This window comes from Lissotriton helveticus, chromosome 10 (genome assembly GCF_964261635.1).
Source record: "Lissotriton helveticus chromosome 10, aLisHel1.1, whole genome shotgun sequence".
In the NCBI taxonomy this organism is placed as follows: domain Eukaryota; kingdom Metazoa; phylum Chordata; class Amphibia; order Caudata; family Salamandridae; genus Lissotriton; species Lissotriton helveticus.
The window spans coordinates 296,663,935-296,684,172 of NC_136071.1; the positions used below are offsets into that span (position 1 = coordinate 296,663,935).

The window sequence follows — 20,238 nt, forward strand, 5'->3', positions numbered from 1 at the left end:
AAAAGGGCAACAAGGACGACCAACAATGCTACCGCCCGATTTCCCTCATCGATGTATCAGCAAAGGTACTAGGGCGGGTGGTTTTAAGTAGACTAATGTATTGGGCTGGTGAGCACAAGGTCATAACTGATGTTCAATTTGGCTTCAGGCCAGGAAAATCTACTACTGACCAATGTCTCAATCTGTACCTTATTTCAGCCAAATACACAGTGGTAAGCCCAGGGACGATGTACTTAGCATTTATAGACTTACCCGCCGCCTTTGACAGAGTCAATAGAGGGAAACTGTGGGCATTAATGGGTGGGCTTGGTGTGGACCCTGAGTTCACTAATATCTTAAAAACTCTGCACTTGAACACCACTGCTATGGTTAGATATTGCCAGGCTGGAAATAAAACAGAACCTTTTACGTGCTCCAGTGGTGTTAGACAGGGTTGCATATTAGCTCCCTTTCTGTTTACGTTATATATAAACGGTCTTGATCGCGCACTAAGTACTCTCCACGCCGATACTCCAAGGATAGGTGCCCGTGGAATTACAGTTCTGCTTTATGCAGACGACCCGGTACTTCTCGAAACTCCCAAAGGTTTGCAGATATTAGTAGATGGGTTTGTTTCCTTTATGGAGAATCTGGACCTGTCTCCCAATTTGGCAAAATCTTATTTCATGGAAGTGGAAAAAAAGGCAGGTAAATCATACAAATATACAATTGGATCTCATTGTCTCGGCAAGGTGCAGTCCTTCTCGTATCTGTTTTTTTTTTTGATCGGTGTCTAAATTTTAAACATTTACTAGAGTAGAAGTGCTGCACCATGGCCAAATGCAATGGATTTATAATGAATGTTGCCCAAAGGTTAGGACGGTGGTCCCCAGAGCAGATTCTGAAACTGTACAGCTCCAAGTGTTGTGCTAAAGTGCTGTATGGTAGTGAGGTGTGGGGATTTATCGAGGCAAACCAATTACAAATAGAGGAGAACAAGTATCTGAGGTGCCTGTTAAAAGTTCCTCAGAGCACTCAAAGCCCACATCGTACACGAAGAACTGGGTGTCCCTTATATCATGGATAGGTGGGCTGTCAACCCCCTAGTTTGTTGGGTAAAGATCTGGTCAAAGAGGAGGCTGTACTAAGTAGGCAGGTTATAGAAGATTGCCTCTCCCTGGACCATGGCCTCAAAATTCCCTGGCTAAAATATGTGAAGGAGTCCCTCGTGAAATTGGTTGTGCAGATCTATTTGCTAACCCCTCGGAAATAGGTACACAGGATAGGGCACTGGTTAAGGACCGGTTCTTTAAGTATGTAACGTTGCACCGGGAAGACAGAGAGTTACTTAAACCGTCGGTGAGAGAACATTTAGTTGGCAGATCCACCGAGGGCATTGAACCATATCTGTCCTGTATAAGTAGTGCCCATGATAGATTTTTAATGACTCGGTTCAGGCTAAACCCTCTGCATCACAATTTAGCAGAACCGGTAGGGTTTATACCGCATCCAGAGTTGAAGGGGCCCTGTGGCTGCGACCATAGGTCTCCACAGAACACCTTTCACTTTGTTTTATTCTGCCCATTTTATACTCACCCAAGAAGAGTCTTTCTGAGGGGTATCCTAAAAAAAGCCAGATTTAAACAAGCAAGGGTGCCACTTTTTATTTCTGAAATTGGCCACAGACACCTTTACACTCTTCTGAATTACAATTTTTTTAAGGATAGCTTTTAGATTAAGGACTACAAGGGGTATGTGAACTAGACCTGCAGATGGGGCTGCTTTATGAGAGATATGTTACATGTGATCTTTTCTTAGCTAGATATATTTAACCTGTACCATGTAGATTTTAAACTTTTGTATTGTTCCTTTTTTAAAATAAATTAGATTGGTATTGTAACTGTCAGGATTGTCACGTTACGGCGCCTACATCGCATTACGAACTACCATTCCCATTATACAACGGGGCTAGGAGGAAGTACATCAGACGTCACGTGAAGGACGATGTGCGTAAGTCTGGTTTGCAGTTCACCGCGTTCGCTCGGCTGAGCGAGGACGCACCGGCGTTTTGGTTCGGGGACCGATCTCTGCTTGTCCTGGAGATATCCTTATAGCCAACCTGTGAGTACCGTGGCGGATGCCGCGTGAACATTGCCATTGTGTTTCTATGCCGATAAATAGCGTGATGTAGCGGCACCTTTTCCATACCGTACATACCCGATTTTGGAATTAAGGCGGATGCCTGTTTACTAGCTCGTGAGTATAATGAGCCGTAGAGGATTCTGGTTTAACGCGCAGTTGTATTCAGACACCACACATTACCGTGTAGGTCCTCTTGCAGTTCTTTGATCTAGCGGAGCGTGGTGGTAACAAGGTGCCACACGTTACCGTATAGACTCTCATACCTTGATCTCTCTTAGTGGAGCGTGGTGGTAACAGGGTGCCACATGTTACCGTGTTTTGTTTCCTATTCAAGTTACTTTTACATAGCGGAGCGTTTGTGGTATCATGGCGCCACGCATTACCGTGTATGTGACCTTTCAGTGATGTACTATTGTTTTGTTTGGATACATTCCAGTGTCCAGTATATGACTGTGTCTATCATGTAGGAGTTCTACATCCTTTATTCCTCATTTGAATTTTGAAGGTATGAACTAGCTGCTAAGCGTTTATTTCATTTCAACATTTTTGTCTATATAAGGAAGGAAGGAGCCTTCTTGACTATTTACCATGCAGAACCCCCTCCAAGCTTAGCCTTTTAAAGGAATGTTCTATTTCATATTTTGGTATGAGTGAGAGGTCAAATAGATGTTTTGTTGTCTGCATCAGTGATTCAGAGTATTAATCTGTGTGGGTTCTATATTTGTAGATGCAGCACGTGGATTACAGCATAATCTGGAATAGCCTGTTCCACGTATATTGCATAAAGTATATATACATGTATCAGAACTTAACGAGATCCTTGGAGAGTAGTAGACTGTATGCACTGTTTACATAATTGTCTTTTTGTTGTTTCAGGTCCTAATTCCCTGCTGCTCCTTCCCTTTCCTTTCCCGCGCCTGATCCCTCGAACACCCCATATATTCTGCTGGGGTGTTGGTGATATCAGGAGGTGGACCATTGCTCGCCGCATCTGGATTCAGCGAAGCAAAACCTGACAGTAACCTATGGATAAATTGTTACTTTTATGGTATTTTTTTATGCCCAATAAAGGAATTTGATTTGATATGAGTGTTAAGTAGTAAAACCGTTGGTTACTCAAGGCTGTATTCATAAAAGCTAGGTGTGACCTATTGGTACTGCTGGTAAGGAAGAAATATAGGCTGGTTAACACTTTGAGGAAGAAAGAGATACTGATAGAATGGTGGGATGCACTTGCTAGTGTTGCGAGCTCAAATGATGGTAAACCCTTTTGGGACGCTAATTAAGATATGCAAGTGATGGGACAGACACTAACACCGATAAATTGTGATATAACTAGTGAAGCATGGGAAGCACACTTCTCTGCAGTAAATACAGCTCCCACACCTGCCAGATTTACTCACCCCTAAAGGAGTATTGATATCCTTGCCTGAAGGGGAGGAAGCCTTACATCAGAACCTGAGTAATAAAGCCCTAGGACCGATGGGTTGCCCTAGATCATATCAAACATAAAGCAGACATCTGAGCCCGGTACCTGCTTAATGTTTTTAATAATTTCCTTTATTCCCGTTGTTTTTTTATTTTTTATTTACCACAGAACTGCAGAGAGAGCACTCGGCACCCTTTGCACAATTCCATTCACAACACTGAGTGGTGATGGTGATGGTGACTTATATAGTGGGTATTCCCCATTAGTTACAGTGGCTGTTTACACTTATTGTAGATATTCCCCTGACGAAGGCCCAGTGCCGAAATGCATGGGGATGGAATCTATATACAACAACAATGATGACGTATGATGGAATACTTCAACTTGTTGATTGGAAATGAGAACAGAAGAAAAAATATTCATGGATTTATGTTTTGAAAAGTAAATACATACCAATGAACGTTTGCGTTTTGAGAATTTGTTTATCTTTGCTGTAATTTACAGCATTGAAGCATCAGTGCCCAGAGAGACACTTCCACAGTGGTGGAAGTGCTACTTGGATTCTATAATTGAACAATACCTCAACATCAACTTATTAATTGGGAAATATACAATTGCCCAGTGGTTCTCAATATACTTGGTTTTAATGGACTTTACCTCTGCCTTTGACTTTGCTAATCGATCCTGACTTTGGTCAATCCTCTCAGAAAGTGGAATGGATGAGGCACTAGTACACTTTCTAGTGTATTTACATAGAGATTTAAAAGCCAGGATCAGAATTAACATGTACTGGGAGGTTTCTTATGACATTGTCATTTTTAGAGGGATTAGGCAGGGTTGTGTTTTGGCCCCATTATTTTTAATTCTATATATTTATAATTTACATGTATCTTTAACAATGCTCACTAAGGAAGTCCCAAGAGTTAAGGGCCATATACTCCCAGCACTGCAATTTTTTTTTTAGAGTTTTATATCGCGCAAACTTGACCCGCACTGCTATTTTGTTTTTTTTAGAGTTTTATATAGCGCGAACTTGACCCGGTATCGGGTATCAGAGCGCTTTACATAGCACCAGTTGCGTTACATGAGGGCACATTCATTTTTATAAGACACCAGGAAATTAAGGATGTTCAAGGTCATTGCTGAGACTCGAACCCGGTTCCCCAGATTCGAGGTCGACTGCCATAGCTGTTCGGCCAACTCCTCTCCCCTATATGCTGATAATGTGGTCCTAATGGGCCGTACACCCAATGCTCTGCATCATTTAGTTAGGGGCTTTGTGGATTTTATGGCCTCTTTAGATTTTTGTACTAATTTAAAAAAATCTTTTAAAATAGTCTGTGGTTTGAGGAACCACTCATTAAATGTTATTACTTTGGGCAACACGAGTTTATTATCCACAAGCACTTTTCCCTAATTGGGGCTGTAGTTTGCTGCTAACAGCTTATGAACTGATCATACTGTATACTGTAGGAACTCGTTTTCTAAATCAATTATTTCAGTTCATAGTCTTCCCCAACACAGGAGAACATGGGCCATTTTATCTATTTAAATAAAATGAAATTCAGTGCACACTTATAGCAACTTATGGTGCTGAGGTATGAGACATCTCCAAATGCAGTAATATTCAGAACCAGGAGAACAGGTTTTGTTGAAAGCTTCTGGGAGCACCTATCTTTACGTCCCAATATGTCTACCATACTGAACTAAACTTACATTACATCAAAGATCACATTAGGGCCCGTCCCTATTTATTTTAGCTAGCCAAATCCGAAAAACACTGCAGTGCCCCTCAACAGAGAAATTATAATGATTGTCTCAATTGGCATAGAAATCCCACAGCTAGCTGAGGTGAGATGTAGCTTATGTGGGATTAATTATGAACATATTTTCGATAGCCCACATGAGCTAGACACTGTAAACAAAAAAGGTCTCCGGGCGGCCCTGTACATGCATTATTGAAAGGACAGACTCAATGGGAAATCCAGCAAATCTACTTTAGCCACCTTTATGACCATCGAGAATGACAAGCACCTGGCCAGGAACCTATGGGCTGCTGGGAGCAGGCCTCCTTTTTTGTGACTAAGGGCAGGCACTGTGAGGTATATCTTTTATGTTTTCTTCTTGGCTTCCAATTTAACCATGATCTTTTACAGTGTCCATGTGATGGACATTCAGGCCAAACTTCATTACACTTTTTATTTTTTTTAAAGTTTTACATACTATACAATAAACTGGTTTTACTTCCCCATTTTAAAAGGCACTCAGAAGGTAATATCAGAGATGCTCATAGGACTCTTCTTAATTTGGAAGATTATTATTTCACGTGGGTGCTTTCCGGACAATGTTTGTCTGCGTGTGTAATACGATGAACACTGTATAAATAGTATTTTTATTGTTCTGCACTTTATCAATTTTATATAGCACCTTTCATGATTATTCTTATTTTTTTTAAATATTTTTATTGCATCAGGGGGAGCAAAAACCATAATAGAACAGTACATGTCTACATACAGTTAAACAGCCTCAATAGATTAACATATCCGAAGCAAAAGAGTACATAAATCATAAACAAAAAGAAGCAGGCTAATATTAAAACATTATTAATCCCCAAATTCTGTTGACTTTGTTTCCTCTGCAAACCCCTTGTAACAGTGAGAGCAAGTTCCATATTATATATTTCCTTAACAAGGCTCCACCATTCCATAACCGTTGGTGGGGTTTTTTCCACCCAAACTCTAGCAATAACCAGCCTAGCACATGAAACTAAAATGTTTAACAAGTCACATAATACTCTATTACCCCCAGATATACCCACCAACACATCCATTGATGAAAATGTAATAGGACAAGCAAGTCTATCTGAAATAACTTTAGTCACTCCATCCCATAAATCAATAAGATGCGGACAAGAAAAAAACATATGAATAATATCAGCTCCACTTAGATCACATTTTGGACATTTCATATGGTTGCTGAAGTTATTATTTGCTGCCCATTTAAGAATTCTCTCGGGGGTATGATAGAGTTGACATACGGTTTTAAACAGCTGCAATTTAAGACCAGAAGATTGAACAGATAGATTTAAACTATTGAGAGATTAAGTAATCAGATCAGACGGTACATTCATTGCTAATTTTCTACTCCATTTCTCAGTTAATCTTGCAATATCGTTAGTATTATAGCCAGAGAAGACCTTATACCCTGTACTAGTCAGGGCTTTATCTGCTTCTCTATGGATACAATTCCACACTTCACAGTCTGTTAGAGTAATAAATTCTAGCTTCCTCACTAGATAATCCTTATTCTGATAGCATTTCAACCGAGCTGCCTCCGGTAAATTATAACACATCTTCAGTTGTTCAAATATCATAAATCACTTGTGATCATATAAATCACCCAATAGTATAATGCCAGAGTTTGATAGTAAACGACAAGCTGAGTCCTGAAAAATTGTAGGTAAACCTGGATTACCCCACAAAGGTGTTTTATGATGAAAAAGAGAGGCCTTACTCCTAGCCAGGATAGAGCGCCAGATATAAACTGTATCCCGTACCGTCTTAAATTTTACCCGTTTGAAGTAATTGGGATTGTTTAGCCTATAGAGAAACAAATTAACATCCCGTCCCAACAGATATCTGTGAAAATATAAGCATTTATCGGGAAACAATAAGCTACGAAAATGAATCAAAAAAGCCGACCAATAATAAAATTTAAAATCTGGAAGAGCCAGTCCCGCTTGGTTAAATGGAAGTTTAAGTGAGGACACAGCCCGACGAGCTTTCTTGTACCCCCATATAAAACTACTGATGATACCTTCTAGTCTAAGAATATAAGAGTTATTTACCCGTAAGGGAATCGAACGAAAAAGATACAAATATTTTGGTAGTATTTTCATTTTGACCAGGTTTATTCGGCCAATGATGCTAAGCAGTAATTTATGCCATTTCTTAAGTAACATAGCGGTCTCTTTTAACAATGATTCATAGTTCAATGCCAAAATTAAGTCAATATTCGAGGACATTTTTACCCCTAAATAAGTTGCTACATCACAGATTCCTAGAACCGGGACTGGCGGTTGATGATTCGCAATAATCTGAGTTTTGCTGGTATTAAGTCGATATCCGGAAACTAGACCATATTTCCCTGCTTCAGCTATAATACCCTTCATAGCTTGAGACACATTAGAAGAGAAAACTGCAACGTCGTCTGCATATACAGTAATATCAAGCGAGTTTAATCCGTTAAAAAAAGGGCAAATTAAAGCCTGATTCTGAAGTGCCATCAAAAAGGGTTCCATACCCAAAGCAAATAACAGGGGTGATAAAGGACACCCCTGCCGTGTCCCTCTCCTAATTAAGAAAGTTGAAGAGCACTTGCCCATGTAACATACTTTGCCCATAGGATTATCATAGAGCGATTGGATCCATCTCAAGAATTGGCCTTTGATACCAAAAGTCTTCAATGCAGCCCATGAAAAACCCCACCCCACTCGGTCAAATGCTTTACCTCACAATTATAAAGCTTTTTAACCCCCTGATGCATTTTTTACCCCCCAAAAAACCACCCTCTTCCCCACCCCACACTCTACCCCATCCCCCCCACCACCTTATAACTACCTGCAGGTCCCCCCTTTAAACTGGCTGCCATTGTACTGGCAACCAAAAAGCGGAGTCGACCGCCTAGAGGATCCGGGCATTCAATATACAATTTCAAATAAACGAGACCTCGTTTAGCAATCACTCTTGTTTTATACTTGATACTGCCTGCCTGTTGGCCCAATAAGTCAAACGAGAAAAAATAGAAAAAGTAGCAGTAAATTCCCGAATAAACACGCAAATATCCACCCAAATCTCACATGTGGATGCCTTGCCCTGTCACCTATCATAATATTGTTAGAGAAAAAAGGTTGTAATAAAACATAGCATTATTCAGTGTCCATCTTTTTCCAATTTCCAAGTAGCCAATGGTCGTTCCACCTCATTCTCTTCCAGGAAATAGCAAGAGCGGCCGTTTTTTAATACTTTCAATTTAGCTGGCTCTTGTAAGTAAGCTTGACCACCCAATTCCTTTATCGGGTCAATGAATTGTTTCAGTTTCCATCGTCGTTCTAAAGAGAGTTTACTTAAATCAGATCTAACAAACAAAGTAACTAGATCGATGGTAACTGGAGTTCTTGGTCGCGCTTTTAAAGAGATGGCTTGGCAAAGCAGAAAGTTACCTATACATATCAGAATTGGTCGAGGATATTTGCCACTCTTATTTCTTTGAACTAATGGGAGCCCTTCCATATCCTGGGAGATAGCTCTACGTTTACAAGACATTTCCTGCAAAGAATATAGAGTCTTACTACTATCTTCCCTCATCTGCTGATAATGAATCTTAGCTTCGTGTTTTTGTTTATTTAATAATTGTAGAATCGTCTGAAATGATGACGACACCTCTCCTTGAAGGGTCCAATCCACTGGCGGAAATGAAGAATGCTCTAGCCCATCTGAAGCAGATTCTTTTGTTAGTCCTGTATTCAAAGCCATCCCAAGATCTGCCCCAGCCGAATCTGCTGTATCTACTGTCTTTGCTACAGACTGTGACTGGGAGATAGCAGTGGTAATGGAAGAGGGCGTACTAAGAGTATCCACAGACACTACAGGTGCAAGGATTGTTGCTAACTGAGAGGCTGTTAAAGAAGAGGAGGCTTACACTAAAGCTTCCATTGTAGGATCCAGCAAGTCATGCCCGTCCATTGATACCAGTGTAGAAACTGAAGTAGCAGTAACAGTAGCAGTAACAGAGGGAGAGGTGAAGGTGGGAGTTGTTTGTGCATTTTGAGTCATAATAGGTGCACCAGCTACCCACTTGATAGGGCCAACAAAGCTTATTGAATCCGTAATGACATTAAGTCCATTGACATCCCCCAATAAAGCACCCGTACCAATAGGGCTATTTCCAGAGAGTCTCATGGCCATTGATTTAACACCACCTTTGGCTTGCACCCACTGTCTAATAGGGCTGTTTTCTGCGATCACCTTCATTGTAGTGGTCTTAGGTTTACTTATAACCTTCTTAAACTTATTCTTGGTTTTATTTCCCCCCCTTTTTAATACTGGTAGTTTTATCTTTAGTCAGAGATGAGGGTGTATTATCGCCCATATCGGAAAAATCACAGTACTCCTCATCTGTCTCTGCACCATCCATATTTTCAAGACACTCTGCCCCATAAGTTTCTTTTACTGTCTCTGTTTCCATACCAAGCCCCACTACAGTTAGCGCTTCATCTGTTATAATAGGTAGAACTGGGATAGATTGTGTAAATTGTTTATCATTTACACTAGGATTTCCCACAAGTTGTATCTCTGATCCCATTGAACCTTTCATGATTATTATGAATTTGTGTGCTTTTATGAATCATTGTGTGAGTTTGTCCTTTTATGGATATGTTTTATCTGAATAAAGTAATTGAACTGAACTGAACTGTTTGCTAATAACTTTGTCACTGTTTGTCAAATCTTCACAAAACATTTCAAACAAATTCTCATCCAACTAAACTCACTGCAAAATGCTAAATAAAGAGATGGCCTGGCAAGTATGGGATAGGCAGATGCAAACTTTATAGCCTGTGACTAATCCAAAAGCAGTAGGGACAGAATTTCAAAATATGATGTGACTTTGAAGATAGGATTTCCTTTTACATAATTATCTAGAATGTAGACCTTAGCTATGGAGCCAGTAGCCATACACAGCTTCCCAACTTCATATTGACAGCAATCACACACTTTGCTAAATTATGAAACATTTTATGGGGTTCCATGTTATCTCATACTGTTTTATAGAATAATTCTGTCTGTAATAATGATAAAGAAGAGGTACGTGGGGGACTTTATTATTATTTCGACATAGAAACATATCAAGTACAAATTTACAGCAATGGGATGAACAGTTGTATGTGAAGTAACATAACACTGTTAGAATTTGTAAGTTTCATTTAAACTATAAGAAAAGACTGATGTGCATACCACATTCTGTACTGCTGGTTCTTCACTATTTTCACTAGTGAGAAGAGGGGAATCCTTTTTGCCTTTGCCAGTTATTTCATCTGTAGGACCTGTGGTCAATTCTTCTTCAAGTGGCTGAAGGATAAGAAGAAAAAAGCAACATGACAAGTTCTCAAACACTGAAGCTTTTTGTAATAGTCCTTTAATACTATCATATTATGAATTAATTTTTCAAGAGAATTAAGTTGGCATGTAAGCAGGTGTCTGAAGAACCTTACAGCACATTATGAAGATATAATATACATATAGGAAGAAGTGCATCCTGCTGTACATTCTGAGTCAGTTCCAGACTATATAGAGGAATGAGGTTTAAGGTCGATTTCCTTTTTCTTTATGGAACTCAAACTCCTAATATAATTTTAAAGCAGTACAGAGGGTATTTTATTCTTCGTAATGCATTGTCATAACCATCACTCTTCCCACAAACCTCTTCAAGATTTGGGGTCTTGCACATCCATAAGAAAGAAACAGTTTAGTAATATTTGAGAAAATAAAAGTGGAATCTGTAGTGAGAAAACAAACAACCAAAACAGTTAGATATTTGTTTAAAAAATTAAAATGAGCTGTAGCGCAGAATGTCACTCAGAATAAGCAGTAACTTGCAGATAGTTTACTTCTTTTCTGTAACAAACAAATTGCAAAGTATAAACCTAAACCTCTCCTTTCTGCTAATGGCTCTTCATTTTAGAACAAACAGGCCAAGAGAATAAAGTGCCATTTTCTGTTTTCATTGTTTAAATTGCAGCTAAGTGTTGCTCTATGAGCTGCCTTCTACCTTGGCTGCCTGCTTTTGCAGGAGGCATTGTGGCATAGTAACTTATTTTGGTAGAGCACCCATGGTATTTGTTTATTAACAGGGGTCTACTTTACTGTAATAAAGAAATTAAAGGCAGGTTTTACAAAAGGGTTGCAGACACCCTTGTATAATAAATAAAGATAGAAAGGTAAAAACTTTTCTGGGATGGCATGCCAAAGGTAATTCGAATTGAAATATTCCAGTACACTCTACCCCCAATTACTTGCGAGGATACATTTGGTTGTCTGCAAGCTCCCACAATCTGGTACACAATCAATCTTCTCTGCAAAGTGGTGAAGGAATTGTGACGGCTCAAGTACAGTAGTAAGTTTACTATGGCAAAGTCCCAAACTAAAATGGTATTAGTAGGAGGTCCTACAGGATGCATATTTAATATTCAACAAGGAACTTACCAAAGTTCAAACAAATGTAATCCTAGACTTATCAAATACCAACCAAACACACTATAATCACGCAATCCCCGAAGGAGAAAACAATATCAGTCGCCCGACTGTAAATGTATGTTTCAGAGAGCTGTTCTGCCCAGAATGTCTAAGAGTTCTCATAATCACTAAAACAACAGAAGGCTAGAACATCCACCTAAATGAAATGTGTATCACAATTGACCCACGAAATATGGGGCTACATACAAATAGAGATCCTACCATTGTCCTTTAGTCCAAAGAGGTCCATTGACAAGGTTGTTAGCAGCAAGGGGAAAGGGAATAAGGACATTTCTTTCCAATGCTAACATTTTGTTGTTTGCTATATCACTCTACTGGATAGTGGTTGATATTGGAGTATGCATTTACCAAGCATGCCAATTCAATCATAAAAATCAGTCTTCCCCTTAGAATTACTGCAATTAGGTAATTCTTCTAGTGGCCAGAACTGTGGCCTATTAAATGAGAAGAGCTGAGATAGCCAGTTTGCCCAAAAGTTGAATCTAGAAATACACAAACAAAACTTATTCAGACCACACAACTCAATGCCAAGAGGTTGTTTGACAGGTGAGATGTGGGAGCAAACCCTTCAGTGACCTTAATAGCTTTAGATATGTAATTTGATCAGAGAAATGATGATCAAACAACTGTCAAACCTTTGCTGGCCTCAGAATCTTCAGATGTTTTACCAGCTCAGGATAATAATTCACAAACTTTTCTTTCTCTTAAATGTGGTAGAATTGCTCACAGAAAATAGTTTTGATCTAAATGATTCAGATGATATGCCTTTACATTCTATAAAATCAGTGCAGACAGGACTTAATCATCACATACTGTGACATTAAATATGTACTGACATGTTAACAGCATAGCCTCTTCTCCTGTTTAGTTTTGAATCACAGAAAATGGCAGCACAAGTAGATCTGATGAAAATTGCATTTTCATAATTTTTCTAAACTCTTTGCTATCCCTATATATTCCCATCCCTGAACACAAAAACTCTGTTATTACCCCATATCACTACCCATCCTTCACTCCTAGATACTCTTTATTACCAATATACACTACCCATCTATCATCCTAAAAATCTTTTCTTACTCTTTTGCACCACACACCATTTAACCTGATAAATACTTTAAAAAACTTTAAAAACACATGTACATATATTTAAATACTATATATATACGTTGGGTACTTGGAGCTTGTATATATATATATATATATATATATATATATATATATATATATATATATATATATATATTACCTACTGGCGGTCGCCAGTAGGTATATATAGTTAGGATTTTTTCTCTATGGGATTTTTGAAAATTCTATGTCTAATAACTTTGACGTTTGTGGACGGAATTGGCTGAAATTTTCAGGAAAATTGAACATTTTGTTTCTGAGCAGCCCCTGAAAATTTGGGGGGGTTTCGTCAAGGGGGGGCCGGGAAAAAAGGGGGGTCCCAAAACGCGTTTTTCCCATTCATTTTTCCATGGGGCGGTTGGCCTCACTTTTAGCCCGAACGGCTGAATGGATTTGCACGAAACTTGGCAAAACTGTAGGGACTGGTAGCCCGATGTGCCTTTGCTAGGTCTCAATATATGTGCTCCAGTGGATTTTCATAAATTAACGTTCAAAAAAATATATATATCTGTAACAGCGCTCCGGGTAGCGCTCCGGTTCGCGTACTTGACGCGTAACGGAACTTCGCGAAGCGAAGCTGATTGGCTCTCCGGTGTCTGTCAACATTCTAAACAGTCCGGAGCGGCCGCCATCTTGTCTCTCGGTAGGATCGAGAGACAAGAGGAGGCCAAAACAAAGGGGGAAATGACCATAAGGGGGCATAGTAGATCCTCCCTCACCCTCTAGGTTTGATGTGGAGGCTTTAAAAAGGCCCCGCGGGGCAAAAAAACCCAAAAACCCCGTTTTTTTTCCGTGGGGAGCGCCCAGTACGCTTTTGTGCAATGGGCGGTGGTAATCTAAATGATGAGGGGGGGGGGGGCAGCGTTCAAAGCACATCAGCGTGCATAAACACGAAAATGTTTTTATCTACCACGTACTTGACTTATCTCTCTGAGATGCATTCCCTTGTGTCTCGGCAATGGTAGTCTGTTCATTACATAGATCGCTCGAGGGCGGTAGTACAGACCGCGCATAGGAAAGGGTCAAAAGCCAGGGGTATAGGAGTATGTAACAAGCGAGCCATTTAATTGAAAAAACTAAACGTGAGAAACGGTTGCAGGATCAGTGAAGGTTGATTTTATAATTGAAAGTATAACAGGATCAGTTACAATAAAATCGTCCATACGCACACCATGGGCGAGTATCATGGGTAACATTACTTCGAAGCTTTAATAATACAATAATCAATAATGAAAAATCGACATCAATAGGGTTGTCCGTATGCCCAGTCAGTACCCTTCCCCGCACGCCATGTGCACAAAGACCGCATACATCCCCCATAACGTCAAGGCTAAGTAACTAGAACGTCATAAGGAGTTGCAAGTCGCTCCCATACTGGCGCCATTTTGGTCAAGGCCAGGCAGGTCCAGAGTATAGTTCAATGTCTCCAATAAGTAGCGGCAGGACCAGAATCCCTTTCGGCAGTTCAAAAAGTTCGTTAGCGCCAACAGAAAGAACAGGCAGCATGAACCATGACTCAAAGGCGAGGGAGGCAAAATCTTCCCTACCGGGTCACGCTGAGGTCCCACCGGAGCTGATCAAGTTGGCAGTCTACAGTGTCTCTTAGTAATTCAGACAAAAACTGGTGTCAGCATGAGAGCACTACCATCCTGTGACAATGTTGTGGCCACTTCCGGAGAGTGGGACAGCAGGCGTATCCCTCCGCAGATGCACTGAATCAGCCTCCCTCACGGCACCAGATGTGGATAAGGCGGCGGACACCCGTGGCAGCGGTATATCCATGGGGGATAGTCGAGCAACAGTGGCGGTTGCCCCCATCGGAAGCCCGCGGGAGTCGAGGGCCAACGACTCTCGTAGAACCTTTAAAACTGAGAGGACGTCTTCAAGAGTGGGGCTCATGTCCGAGCAGGCAAGCAGAATGAAATGCTTTGCATTTGTAGACTTCAGTTCTGCAAAAACCAACAGAATGTTATAAGTAAATGTCATGGCACGAAGTTCAGTGGGCGGTTTGTAATTGTGAAAGCTTCAATTAAGTTGAATGGCTGCAAGAGCCCCGATTACACCAGCAGCCCTGTTAATATGCCGATCTTGGGAAAAGTTCCTCTGTTGGATTGCAATGGCTGCAGTGATGGTCTTGGGAAACTGCTTCCGAAAACTCTAAAGGCCACGAAAGCTTGCTATGCTGTTCCTTTGGAAATGCGGTGCTGGGTGATGGAAGTTATTGAAGAGTTGGCAGTGGTGTTTTTTGTGGATTTTGGACGCTCTGCCACAGTCCATTCGAGTTCCAGGGTAGACCAGAGTCGTTCTAGTGGACCAGGCCCAAATCCGGGGAGTCGGCCGCCATTTTGAGCGTTCCGCAGCAACAGCCGCTCTTCACCCCGGCCACCGGAGCGGGTCCCCGGCCATCCAACCGAGTGGAACGCCAATGGCAGTCATGGTGCAGCTGACCGGGGAGTGAAACGCTAAGGCTCGCCCTGCTGCAGCTGACCGCGGGGACGGGCCTTTGCGCGTGTTGTCGCCCCCGGGCTATTTGCACAACGGTCCTCCACCCCTAGGCCGCCACCTATGCTACCTCGACAGGAACAGCGTCATGCATTTGGTTCGATGTTGCAGCAGGCTGCCATGTAAATAGTTATTTAATAAAAAGTTTTACTGTGTTACTTTGCTGGTGTGTTGTATATATTTATAATATTTGCATAGGGTTTGTCGTTATTTTGGGTGGGGTGGGCGGCGGAGCCGAGCTAACTTCTCTTATTTAGTCAGCACATAAATTGACTTACTGGTGCGCATTATTTTGGGTGTACATTTGGGATATCGGTTGGGGTCGGGTTCGTCGTACTGAAATAACCCTTCAAGTTTCTGGTGTAGGCTACTCTCCCATTCACTAGCTCCAGAGAGAGTCGTTCCTAAGTAAGGAAAGTGCTATATTGTTTTTCGTCCTTCACATGCGGATTCCATGTTCGGGCTTATTTTTCTCATTCCATTAACCGTTCGATCACCGCCTCAGTCATACAAAAAGCATTCTTTTATTGACCCAGTCGTGCGCCACACATACTCATTCAAACTGTACAAATCAGGGCCCATGCGCACATTCATACCATACAATCTTTCACGCTCCCAGTGATGGTCTGCACTCCATGCAATATCTCACAGCGCTTGTCTATGTCTTTCCCTACATGGAGCACGGTGCGGTCCATGTCCACTCCATTCTTCAGTCGGAACTCCGATGTAACCTACAGAGGAGAAAAGAAAGGGGGGGGATACAGCATTCAGAGCATGTCAGCGCGCGCAAACACGAAAAAGCTTCTACTTATCATGTATCAGACTAGCTGCAGGAACGTGTGATACATAAAGATCTTGGCTATCCCTTTCGCATTATTTTTCTGTGTAACATATCCTCCCCTTCTTATGATGCAAAAAAATTTTTCATTTTGTTTGTCTCTAAATTCGAGTTCCCTCTTTGTGTATTTGTTTCTCAATTAGTCGTATTTTATGGGACAAAATACCACACCTTACATTCGGCAGATATCTTAAGCTACGGTCGGCCATTTTCTAACAATTCTGGAAAAAGGGCAGGTGTGACGGATACAAATTTCAATCAATCCAAAATTCAGGCAAAGGGTCTGCATTATCTGTTTTCTATTGTTTGGGAATAACAGCCATTATTCAAAAACCCAACCAACCTAGACGATTGTTATGACGCTGATGCCATACTTCCTTCGAAAACTGTTTATTGCAAAAATGTCAGTATACAAATACGGGCCTACAACCACGTGGGCCGGCCACGGAGCAAAGTGGAATCGTATATGATGAGGGGACATTTACACTGTAGAAAAACGTAACGGGCGGGCCATTAGGTTGCAGGAATTAAGGTGTCTTAGAGTTGCGGAATCGGTGGACGTTAATTTTATAATCAAAGTACGACAGGACCAGTTACAATGAAATTATCTAGATATACATTTCCGGGCAAGTACCATGAGTAACGTTAATTCGAATTTTTAATAGTACAGTAATCAATAATACATCAGAACTTAATATCAATATGGATGTCCAAATGTTCAATCAGTACCCGTCCCCGCCCGCCATGTGCTCCAAAACTGCATACATATCTCGTGATATCAAGGCTGAGCAACCAGTACACATCAAGGAGTTGCCAACATGTGGGATACATATTATCCAAATAGAAGCAGTCACCTCGAGAATGTTTGTCTGTATGAGGTTCTACAAAATTACATATTCAAGAGGAACATCAAAGAAGATATTGATAAAGGAGTGTATGCTGTAATTGGAAGTGAGGGATGTCTGGTCATTTTGGGCGAGGCCGGGCAGGTCCAGAATATAGTCAAAATGTCTCAACCAAGCAGCGGTTGGACCAGAACCCCTTTGAGTAGTCCAAAAAGTTCCGTTAAATGACAACAGAAGGGACAGGCAACAAGAACCATCAGTCAAAGAGGGGAGGGCAAGTTCTTCCCTACCGGGTCACGTTGGGGCTCCACCGGAACTGATTGAATTGGTAGTCTACAGTGTTTCTGGATGTTTCAGACTGAAGCTGGCGTCAGCATGAGAGCACCACCATTCCGTGGCTACGTCCTGGCCATTCCGCGAGCAATCATGGCAGTCGCTCCCCACCGGAAGCCTGCGGGAGTCGGGGGCCCCGGTGACTCTTGTAGAATCTTCAAGGCTGAGGGGACGCTTTTGGGAATGGGGCCCATGCGCTAGCAGTCAAGCGTCCGATTTCCAGGGTTGCCCAGAGCCATCCTTGCAGGCCAGGCCAAAGTCTGTGGAGCCGACCGCCATTTCGTGAGCTCCGTGGCAGCCGCCTGTCGCTGTACCGCAAGAGTGGGTGCAATTCAGCCGGATGGCGGGTGAGACGCTGTAATAGCAAGAGCAGGCGCAACTCAGCTGGCCGAGCGAGGCACTGTGCCGAAAGAGTGGGCGTAGCTCAGCTGCCGAGTGAAGCGCTGGGGTGCAGCTGAGAAACCTCCACCTGGGGAGGTGGGGGAGGCTCGTTCGCGCCGCCTCTCCCTTCCAGTGCACCCCACGCCTTCTCCTGGCGCAGGTATATGTGATGGTCGGACCAGGGCACCGCAGGACGTGTCTTCAGGTCAAACAGATTGTGGGACAAGGTCCAGAATGGAAGAGTCACCAAAAGGCTAAAAGTTCCACCGGACCCCGGGAGCCGGCCGCCTACGTCGAGTGAAGCGCTGGGGTGCAGCTGAGAAACCTCCACCTGGGGAGGTGGGGAGGCTCGTTCGCGCCGCCTCTCCCTTCCAGTGCACCCCACGCCGTCTCCTGGCGCAGGTATATGTGATGGTCGGACCAGGGCACCGCAGGACGTGTCTTCAGGTCAAACGGATTGTGGGACTAGGTCCAGAATGGAAGAGTCACCAAAAGGCTAAAAGTTCCGCCGGACCCCGGGAGCCGGCCGCCTATGTCGGGGGTGATCTCAGGCCACACCAGGGCAACAAGACTTGGGGAGGGGGCAAGAGCCAAGCGCCCCCTCCGAGTCCGCGCCACCACACCGCCCCTCGGGGGCCTCCGTCAAGCGGCTCATGGAGGCACCGCGGCCAGCGGTTCTTCAGATCAGTGGTCTCACCGGCAAGGCTCCCCTCCGTCAGCAGCGATCGTTGGCGCTGTGGTTGCGGCCGGAGGCCCCGCCTAGTCAACGCCCCGGCTTCTCCATCTCGTAGGCCGCAGAGTAGTCGGGGAGAAATCCCGGGAACGGCGCCATGCATTTGGATCGATGTTGCAGCAGGCTGCCATGTAAATAGTTATTTAATAAAACGTTTTACCCTGTTACTTTGCTGGTGTGTTGTATATATTTTTAATATTTGCATAGGGTTTGTCGTTATTTTGGGCGGGGTGGGCGGCGGAGCCGAGCTGTCTTGCAGCCATCATGGCGTCAAGCTCGGTTCCTCTCACTAGTTTCATATTTCTTATGAGGGGTTGTTCGTAATGTTTCCATTTTAGCGAGGTCAAAAAGAGATCCCATTAGTGACCTACTGATTTTGCTTGATTCTTTTTGTTTTTTCTAACGATTTTTCACTATCTGCAAAGACTAAACAGAGTATTGCGACTCTGTGCTTGTTTGTAAATAGAGAATGAACCAAAGAGAACCAATTCCAAAACAGTAAATGCTTGGATAACAATCAATCAAATGGAGAGGGGAGCAGGCACGATGGATTACAACGGGGGCAAAGGCCTGCGTTACCTACCCTTCACTATCTGCAAAGAGAGAATACTCCTAAAAGAAAAGAGGGGGGGGGGCAACGTTGAAAGCACATCAGCGTGCATAAACACGAAAATGTTTTTACCTACCACGTACTTGACATTTTAAAGCTTTTGATATTTGCTAATAAAAAACCATTGAAATTCACTGAAAAAACCATAGGTTATAGACCATATATAGTTAGGAATTAGCATTTACAAAACCTTGAAAATTCACTGAAAAAACCATGGGTTATAGACGATATATAGTTAGGAATTAGCATTTACAAAACCTTATTTTACTCACACAAAACCATTGAAATTCCATATATAGTTAGTTGCACTAACTATATATCGCGCACCCGCAATCCACTGCTGATCATGTCACATATTACATCATTCATGACATGGTCAGTGACATCACTGATGACATCACTGATGACATCTCAAATGACATCACTGATGACATCACTGATGACATCTCAAATGACATCACTGATGACATCACTGATGACATCTCAAATGACATCACTGATAACATCTCAAATGACATCACTGATGACATCACTGATGACATCTCATTTGACATCAATGGTCACATCACTGATGATATCATTCATGTGACAATACAATGCATCTCCTCACACTTTAATATAACCTCTGTTACACCCAGTGTTAAATACAGAATATAATTTTTTAAACCATTGACACACCAATACTAGTTACTACATACGCACTCACTGATTCCTATGTCTACACACACATTCACTCATTCACCCATACAATCATTCATACATACAATCACTCATCTTTACAACACTATCATATGCACTCATACACCTATACAGACACTCACACTCTGCCACTCATCCATGGAGTTACTCACACACCTAGTCAGTCCTGTAAAGAATCAATCACACTTCCATTTTCTAATCTATACAGTTAAACATAGAGTACCTTACATTTTCAAATATATACTAACACATTCTTACTCTCTTATACAATCATTGATACAAGAACACATTGATCTGCACAGAGTCACAC

At 42.1% G+C, this 20,238-nt stretch overlaps 1 protein-coding gene and 1 long non-coding RNA gene across 2 annotated transcripts in view; one reads left to right on the forward strand and one right to left on the reverse strand.

Annotated features, from left to right (window-relative positions):
* LOC144784001 (uncharacterized) overlaps positions 1-20,238 on the reverse strand; it is a 1,599,281-nt gene that overhangs the window by 1,014,907 nt on the left and 564,136 nt on the right. Inside the window, exon 10 of the mRNA XM_078662713.1 lies at positions 10,564-10,677. Within this exon, the coding sequence (XP_078518839.1) occupies positions 10,564-10,677 (114 nt within the window). The remainder of the gene's footprint in view (positions 1-10,563; positions 10,678-20,238) is intronic.
* Positions 1,986-9,935, forward strand: LOC144785162 (uncharacterized). The gene is made up of 3 exons (XR_013601790.1): positions 1,986-2,100; positions 2,998-3,169; positions 8,968-9,935. It is a non-coding gene; the product is annotated as an uncharacterized LOC144785162 (long non-coding RNA).